This window comes from Corvus moneduloides, chromosome 30 (genome assembly GCF_009650955.1).
Source record: "Corvus moneduloides isolate bCorMon1 chromosome 30, bCorMon1.pri, whole genome shotgun sequence".
Taxonomy (NCBI): Eukaryota; Metazoa; Chordata; class Aves; order Passeriformes; family Corvidae; genus Corvus; species Corvus moneduloides.
The window spans coordinates 2,036,192-2,045,440 of NC_045505.1; the positions used below are offsets into that span (position 1 = coordinate 2,036,192).

Consider the following 9,249-nt stretch of genomic DNA (forward strand, 5'->3'; position numbering starts at 1 on the left):
TTTTTTCTTTTTTAATAACTCCAATTTCCCCCTTTTCTCCCCGCGTTGACGCCATCCCCGGGGGGTGGATTCGGGGTGGGAAATTGGGGGGTTTTCCCCCGTTTTTTCATCCCCGCGCGGGGCTGGGTTGGTAAACAAACGGGGCGGGAGGGCAGCGGCAGCTCGGGCTTTGTTCAACGTGAAGGTCCCGGCCGGGAGCGGGCAGATGTCGCTGTTGCTCCACGGTGCCGCTCCCGGTGGCGACAACTTGACCCCCGTGACGTTTCCGCCGTCTGAATCATCAAGGCCATTTTCAATCCTCATTGGCCTGAACATCACGTGGGGGTGAAGGATGGAGGGGGAAAAAAAAAGGAAAAAAGGGAAGGGGGGGAGTGAAAAGCGATGCGTGGATAATTATGGGGCTTGATTTTTTTTTTTTTTTAATTTTTTTTTTTTCCTCCCTCTCTCCTCCTTCCCCCCTCGCTAAAAAAAAGATGTCAGCCCCTGGCTGGAGTATTCCTCCTTAAAAGCCCTCTCGGAGAAAATGTCATGTCCCAACAATGTGACTCCCAACTCGTTTTTGATGGACTCGTTGAGCCGCGGGGAGAATTTCGCCTCGGGCCAGGGGATGTTCGGGCAGCCCGGCGGCGATTTCGGCTGCGGGGTGATGCGGAACTGTGGCATCCTCCCTTCTCTCCCCAAACGCGACGAGGTTTCCCTGGGATCCTACCCGTCCTACCTGGCTCAGCTCGACACCTGGGCCGACCCCAAAAGCGCTTTTAGGATCGAGCAACCTGTTGCGAGGCAGCTGCCGTCCTGCTCCTTCCCGGCCAGCGTCAAGGAGGAGAATGTCTGCTGCATGTTCACGGCGGAAAAAAGGGCCAAGAACGCCCCCGAAGGTGCCCTGTTCCCCTCCCCGCTGCCCGAATCGTGCCTGGGCGAGCACGAGGTGCCCGTGCCCAGCTACTACCGAGCCGGCCAAGGTTACCCCTCCCTGGAGAAGGCGCAGAATTGCGGCAATTCCGCCGATTTCGAGGCGACTTTTGAAGCCCGGGCGAGCCTGAGCGCCAGGAACGAGCATCTGGAAGCGGCTCCGCCGCCTCCTCCGCCTGCTCCGCCCGTGGTGGAGCGAATTTCGCCCAAATTCCAAGGGAATTTCCCCGAAAACGCCGCCGCGGAGCAGCCGCCGAGCGAAATTAAAACGGAAAAAAGCGGCGCCGCTGGAAAAGGCGGCGCGGCCGAGGCGGAGAAGGAGCTGAATAAAAGCACCGACACCACCAGCACCGATAATTCCGACAGCGAGGCGAAAGGTAGGCGAGAACCGTTCCTTATTTAATTGATTGGAGTGGCTAAGAAGAGAGAATATTCAGGGAATGTTCAGGGAATATTCAGGAACGCGCTCTCTGCCCCGCCGGCTTCTCCCGCAGAAATTGGCTTTGAAATAATCGGGATTTTTTATGGAGGAAAAAAAACCCCCAAACCCCAGATATTCTGCCTCAAATCCTGCTGGTTTCAAACGTGTTCATAAATTTAATTACCAGAAGGGAGAAAAGGGAGCAGAGAGTGCGGTCGGAGCGGAGGAAAATCTGTTGTGCGCGTGTTTAATGCCAAAAAGAAGATGGGAAATCGGTGTTTGCGGAGAGCGGGAGTGGCTTTGCTTTGGAATCGCGGAGATTTGGGGCTCTTGGGGAGGGGTTGTTGTGATTTTTTGAGGCGGATGAACCCCGATTTTCGCCCCTTTTTCAGGGGGAATTCTCCATTTCCGCGCGCGAGGCGAGAATTGGTTTCCTCTGGCGTTGGCTCGGGGTTGGAAAAAAAAAAAAAAGGATTAAAATGAAAATAATGGAAATGAAAACGCGCGGAGAGGAATTCGCAGCTCCAGGCGGGAATTGTGGCTCTTCCCAGGCTTGGGAAGAGACTCAGGGAGAGGACAAAGCTTTTTTTTTGATTTAATTTCTGTTGTTGTTGTTGCTGACGAACCGAGGTCTCGTTTGCGGAGGCAAAAAAATGTTTCTGTTGTGCTGAGCAGATGTTTTAAGTTTGGGATTTTTCCGAGGCGAGGCTTGCATGGAAGGCGCTCGGATTTTTCGCTGGAGAGGCTGGAAATCGGCGAATATTCGGGGTTTCTTCCCCCATTAAATCCAAGCTGGGTAAATCCAGAGGCGGATTCAGCGAGCGGGAACGATGGGAAGGGATGGATTTGGGTTTTCCGGGGAAAAAAAAAAAAAAAAAACAAAAAAAATCTGGAAAAGCCCGCTCGGATCTAAGCCTGGCTTTGCCTGTGCTGGGTGGATTAAAATATCCTCAAATTTAGGCTCTGCTCGCTTGTGGACTCCCCAAAAATCCTGGCCCCCCCAACAAAACCTCTCCTTCCCCATCAAAATTGGCCTTGGGAGAAGCAGAACCCAAAAATTCCCTTTTTTTTTTTTTCTTCTTTCCCCTTCCCCCGTCCTCTTTATTTTATTTAATAATTCCCATTTCTGTTTTGGGGTCCGGAGGGGAAATGATTTGATCCGAGAGCTGAGCTGCGATCACACCCAGCAAAAACCGACAGAAAAAAACCCAAACAAAGGGGGGAAAAAAGCAAAGTCAAGGTTATCAAAACCCTGCAAACTTAATCTGCACAAAAGCGCCTTCAACGCCCGCGCCGGGAGAGGTTTTGGTGCGAGAGAACCCCAAAATAAAGAGGTTATTTTGGGCTGGATTTGCGCTGTGGGTGGAAAGAACTGGAAAATAAATAAAGGGAGCGGGTTTCTCTCAGCTCGGATGTGGAATTTGGAGCGGGCGCGCGGGGCTGCGCAGATTTTGGAGCTTTTTTGGGGTCGTTGTCACCGAGGTTTCGGGTTTGGAATGGTCCGAGGCGATTTGGGGAGGATTCGGGCGGTTTCTGTTCCTGGCGCTTCCTTGGGAAACCTCTCAAAGCTGCGATTTTCGTTTCCGTCGAGCCCGAATGTGGGGTTTTTTTAACTAAAAATCCCTTTCTGGTGGAATTTCAGCATTTGGGGGAGGGGGGCGGAGAGCGTTCCAAGGGGATTCCCAAGGTTTGGTGGCATTCAAGGTTCTGGGGTCAACCCTGAAGGGCGAACCCCGAATTTTCACGGATTTCCCCCAAATCCGGCGCCGAGGATTTGCTGCGGTTCTCTTGGATTTTCCCGGGGATTCAGGCTCAGATCCCGGCCAGGGATTTGGTGCCGGAGTTTTTCCTCCTCATGACCAAATTCAAAGCCCAAGGATCCGCCGGTGTTTGTTTAGGGACGTGTGAAACGCGGGCGCCTTTCCCGAAATTCCTCCAAATTCCCCCAGTTTGTGCCCTCGCAGCTCAGCCGGGAAATCCTCGAGGGAAAGGCTGCTCGGGGGCAGCGAAAATAAATTTATTTCACCCCAAAATATCCCCAAAACGCGCCCATTCCAGCCCCTGGATGAGCTGGTAAAGGATGGGGGTTTTGGGGTGATTTGGGGAAGCCCCCAGAGCTGCGGCGGACCCCACAACTCATCTCTGACCGCAGGGAGTTCTTAATTAGCGGTGTTTAATTGCCGTGGGGGAGGCAGGAGATCTTCACCCCGCGACCTTTGCGGGTTCCTCGGCGGTGGAGGTGCTTTCCCCACCCACTTATTCCCTAAAACCCCCCTCCAAACCCCACTTCTCTCCCCAAACCCCGATTTATCTCCCCAAACCTCGATTTATCTCCTCCAGACTCGATTCTTACCCCAAAACCCCCATCCCCCTCTGCAAACCCCGATTTATCTCCCCAAGCCCCTATTTATCTCCTCCAAACTCGATTCTTCTCCCCCAAAACCAATTTCCCTCCCCAAAATCCCGGTTTCCTTCCCCCAAACCCCAAATTTCCTTGCCCCAAAATCCCCATTCCCTTCCCCAAACCCCAACTGATCTCCTCCAAACTGGATTCTTCTCCCCCAAACCCCCTTTTCTCTTCCCCAAAATCCCCATTCCCTTCCCCAAACCCCAACTGATCTCCTCCAAACTGGATTCTTCTCCCCCAAACCCCCTTTTCTCTTCCCCAAAATCCCCATTCCCTTCCCCAAACCCCAACTGATCTCCTCCAAACTGGATTCTTCTCCCCCAAAACCCCTTTTCTCTGCCGCAAAACCCCCTCCCCAAAACCCTGATCCCAGCGCAGCAGCGCATCTCTTTTTTTTTTCAACCCCCCCCACCACCTCTCGGAGAAAAAAAAACCCTCCACAAACGCACCCAAACATCTTTATTTTAACGCGATTTTTTTTTTTGGGGGGGAGGGGGGCGCGGAAAAAGAGCCGTTTCAGCGCCTCGCCGCCCCTGCGAGGGTCTCTCACGCCGGGCTGTTATTTTTAACAGAGGACATAAAGGCGGAGAACGCCACAGGAAATTGGCTGACGGCAAAGAGCGGAAGAAAGAAGAGGTGTCCGTACACCAAGCACCAGACGCTGGAGCTGGAGAAGGAGTTTCTGTTCAATATGTACTTGACCCGAGAGCGCCGCCTGGAGATCAGCAAGAGCATCAACCTGACGGACAGGCAGGTCAAAATCTGGTTCCAAAACCGCCGCATGAAGCTCAAGAAGATGAACAGGGAGAACCGGATCCGCGAACTCACCTCCAATTTTAATTTCACCTGAGTCGCGTCCTCAGCGCCCGGAACCGCCCGCGATTTGTGGTTTTTTTTTTTTTGGTTTTTTTTTTGGGGGGGGGGTGGGGGGTGTTTAGTCTCTATTTTATTATTATTTTATTATTTTATTGTTATTTTATTTTAATCGCCCCTCGGGTAGAAAGGCGACGCGCCCACCGGAAAAGAAAAAAAAAAAAAACAACAAAAAAAACCACCACCCCGATCCCAAAACGACTGAAATAAAATAAAATCAAAGGACCTCGAGTGGTTTTTACAGAGGGAGAAGATGCAGCGCTCTGAGCGCCAGGAGGAATTCTGCACCCGCGGTTTCTCGGTGGAAAAATAAAAGGTGGAGACGGTGGCTAAAAAACCCCCAAACCCGACCTTATCAGATGTTTTAAGTTATTTCCGTGCAGCACAAAGCAGAAGGACTTTCCCCCCGGTGTGTTTTGTACGTTTAGGAGGGAATAAATGCGTCTCGAAGTTGTTTTTTTTCCCCCCATATCTTAGCGTAGCCTGCCCATTGTAAAATAAAAACGGCGAAAAAACCCGAGGAAAAAAAGATGGATTTCATGGAAGTGTCTGTAAATTCAAGTTGCAGTGGGGACATCTCACGCCCGGCGTTGTGCAGTTCCTCCCAGGGAAGGCGATGCCATGCATAAAACAAAAAATATTTAAGGGGAATAGAGAACAGGGGGAGGAAAAAAGGGGGGGAATAAAACAGGAAAAAAAAAAAATTTAAAAAATCGAGCAGCGTTGGGTGATCCGCTGATGGGGGGAAAAAAAAAAGAAAAAGTCCATTTCTCGTGGCTGTGGTATTTAAATATATCCTGTACGTGTTATCCTTTGCATGTATCTTCCTTTATGGAGCGAAAATAAATTTCATAGAACCGTGGACGAGCGGGTTCCTTAAAGTGTTTGGGGTTTTTTTTGTTGGTGGTTTTTTTTTTTGGGTGAAGAACCACTTCTTTTCCATCTCCCCCCCAACCCCCCCCTCTATATAAGGGGTTTTTTTTCCTTTCTCTCTCCTCAGGACTCATCCTTTTAAGGCTTCCAGGAGCCTCTCCTGGCGGGGGTTTTTAATATAAGCGAGAGCCCATAACGTTGATTTAAATATTATCCAGGTGACCACAATAAGTCAAGGTCATAAAACAGTAATGTCAGGACAGTCTCGGTAAGCGCTGGAGGTGGATTTTATGATCTGCAAATATAATGTGCCGCAGCAGTAAAAGATGCATTTAAAGGTGACTGTGGAGGAGGGAAGGGAGGCAGAGCTGAAGCAGCAACCTTGGGATGCGCAACTCCTCCGCGCTTTGGGGTTTTTTGGGAAGCCGCGCGCGCTCCCCGCGGGCGCTGCCGAGGAGGGATCGCCCTCCCTGGGAATACACCTCGGAGGCAGCGGGATTTGGGATGGCAGCCGCAAGGTAAGGCAGGCGATTTCTCGCTCCGGATGGATTTCTTCTTCCTCCCCCTCCTCCGCGCCAAAGGTAAAGCGGCGGAGCCGCGCTCAGCCGCAGCTTCTCCGGACGTGCCTCAGCTCCGCGGCTTTCCTGCAGGATTTGGGGGCTCGCCCTCGGCGGGAGCGGCTCCCTGCGCGCCTGACAGCGGAATTTCCGCGGGGGCAGTGCATGCTGCAGGACGGATCCCGCGGAGATTCCCATTTTCCCCCGGATTTTCTGCCCCAAAGCTGCCTTTCCTGGAAACTTACTTGCGCGGAGTTGGCTTGGAGAGCGGCAGAGGCTTTGCTAAACGTGGGAATTGGCGGAATGTCGGGGTTTTTGGGGGGGAACAGGAGGATTTGGAGCGTGCGGAGGTGCCAGCGCTGCTGGCAGAGGTGCCCGCGGTGCCTTTCTGAGGAGGATGCTGAGCGCAGCGCGGGCACGCGGTGATTTTATTTCGCTGCTGGCAGCCCCGCTGGCCGCGCAAGGCTCTCGGGGAAGCATTTTTGGGGCTGGATCAGCGCGATTTGAACGGGAGAAGGTCAGGACGCGGCCGCTTTGGCAATGAGAGAGCGCAGCCCGCAATAATTCAGCATTTTCGAGCTGTTCTCGCCCCAAACGCCTCCGCCGCCGCCTCGGCGAGCAGCGAGCCAGCGCCGATCCCAGCGATTTCATGGACACATTAAAGATGCCGCTTCGGGGCTTTGATTTTTGGGGGTTTCCCTTCCTTTCTCCCGGCCCCCAAAGCATTTTCTGGGCTGCAAATTTCGGGCAGAGACGGGAGGGGGGCGAAGGGAGACCAGCAACAAAGGGGGCGAATTTTCTTCTTTTCCTCTCCTTTTTTTCCTTCTTTTTATTTTCCCCCCCACCTTCCTCCCATCCCTCTTTTCTCTCCCTCCTCCTCCTCCTCCTCCTCCTCCTCCTCCTCTCGCTGTCTGCTCTCCCTGGATTTTTTTTCCCCCTCTTCCCTCCTCTCTGACAGAAAATGCGTGGATCTTCCGCCCCTTCCCAGCGCAGCTGATCTGTGGTTTAGGTAGTTTCATGTTGTTGGGATGGGCTTTTAGCTCGGCAACAAGAAACTGCCTTAATTACGTCAGTTCGTCTTCATCAAGGGCAGCACTCGCAGCTCCGCCGGGCGCGCCCCGGGGCGCTCCTTGCGCGCCCCGCGCAACTCGCAGCGAGCGCCGGCCACCCTAAAAAAAGCCCCCCAAATCCCATCCCGTCCCCACCGTGATGGGGATCAGCACCAGCACGACCTAAACCTTCACCGACCCCCTCCCAGCGCGCCCCTCCCGGAGATTTTTGCCCTTTTTCTTTGATTTTTGGCCCCTTTCCTTTGAGTTTTTGGCCCCAATTTCCCCCCTTTTGTTGCTGAAATGAGGAGGACAAAGGCAGCGCTTTTTGCGCTTTTCCACCCCAAATTATCGGCAGCGATTGGCAGAGCCCCAGCGCGGGGGTGATGCCTTTAAAAAAGGAGATGAAAAAGGAAATAAATCATCATAATAATAAAAATTAAAATCAGAAATCCCCCCTGTCCCCCCTCCCCGTGGCGGCTTCTGCATTCATACAAACTTTAAATTTTTTTTTTTTTTTTTTTTTTTGAGCTGGGAAGGCGATTTGGGGATTTTTTTTGGGGTGAGGAGGGGGTGCTGGGGAGTGCTGAATTTTTTTTTTGGGGGGGGGGTTGTGCTGGTGCTGGGAGCGCCCCTTTTTCTGCTGATCCCCCCTGGCACCTAAAAAACCCCTCCAGAACTCGCAGCGTTGCGGGGAGGTGAAAACGGGGGGAAAAAAGCAGAGTTTGGGGGTTTCGACTTCTCCCGCTGCCGGTGTCTCCAGGCAGAGATTAAATTCAACATCCCCCCCTTTTTTATCCACGCTTTTAATCTGGATTTCCAGCCCCAGGTTGCTCTGGGAAGCCAGGATTGGGAATTTGTCTGGAGTAAAAACACCTAAAAAACTCAGGAATTGGAGATGAAGAAAACCAGGCGTTTGTGTCACACGAGTAGAGGGGAAAAACTTGTTATTTTACCCCTTTTTCCCCCGCTGGGAAAGTTGGGAAAGTTGTGCCAGCGTTTGGATGCCAAAAAAAAAAGGGGGGGAAAGGGAAAATTGAAGGAGTGAAAGAAAGCAAAAATCGCGGGGAAAGAGGGATCGGTGAGGACTGAAAATGCCAAGAGGCGAAGGTGAACGGCAGAGGGGGAAATTGGGAATTGCGAGAGCCCTTTGCTCCCGGTTTTGCGCGGATTTGCGCGTCCTGACATCCCAGAAAAGCCGCCCTGTGCCGGGTGTCGGTGAGAGCTTGCAAGGCGCAGGTTGGCGCCGAGGAATTGAGGCGAAATCTCGGAATATTTGGGTTTTTCGGGGCCGGGCTCGCAGGTTCGCTGCGGGCAGGTTGAGCTTTGGCCGCAGCGGTGGTTTCTAGGTGCTGCTTTTGCTGGTGGATTGTGATTTTCCCGGGTTTCCCCCGCTTTTGGCTTCCCCCCTGCGAGCCTGAGGGCGAGGTTGCTGCGGCAGGAGTTTATTTCGATTGCAGAAATCGCGATTTTCTCCATCTGGGGCTGGGCGTTGTGGCCCAAAGGAGAATAAAAGGAATGAATCATTTAATATCTGGTTTTTATGCTCTGTTCGGTGTTTAAAATGCTCGGTTTTAAGCGCGGAAAATGCGTCAAGTGTTGCTGGTTTGGGTCAAAGCGCTCCTGGTTTGGGGTATTTTCATCAGCCCCGGGGCAAAAAACGGAATTAAAAAGTCGCTACAAGGGCAAAAGAAGCGGGGGGAAAAAAAAGAAAAGAAGAAGAAAAAAAAAAGAAAAAAAGACACCCCGCACTCCTTTAAATTAATATTTCAACAGGGACAAGGTTGATTACTGGTACGTTTAACCATAATTATTTGATATTAGTGCTGTGATAATTGAATGATTTAAAGGATTCATTACATTTATGATGAGTTTTGCCTTCTCGGGATTAACAATCTGCAGATTTCTTCCCCTTTTTTCTTCGAACAGCGTGAACCAGACAAACCAATTTCTATTCTGTGCATATTAAGATTGATTTTTATTTCCGAGCCACCCCTGGAGAGAGAGAGAGAGAGAGGAATAAAAAAGAAAAAAGCAGCGAAACTTAAAATATGCTCAGCAACCCCAACCCCAGAAACGCCATAAAAAGTTAAAATCTCCCCCACTGGTTTTTAATTATGATATTGGAGCGGCGGAGGGGCGCGGGGGGGGATTTAT

General features: G+C 51.7%; 1 protein-coding gene across 1 annotated transcript; it reads left to right on the forward strand.

Annotated features, from left to right (window-relative positions):
* Positions 1–420: 420 nt before the first annotated feature.
* On the forward strand, positions 421–4,820 carry HOXC10 (homeobox C10). Its single transcript, XM_032094256.1, has 2 exons — positions 421–1,289; positions 4,313–4,820. Exons 1-2 carry the CDS (start codon positions 524–526, stop codon positions 4,588–4,590), a joined length of 1,044 nt encoding a protein of 347 aa, XP_031950147.1. The 5' UTR covers positions 421–523; the 3' UTR covers positions 4,591–4,820.
* Positions 4,821–9,249: the final 4,429 nt, after the last annotated feature.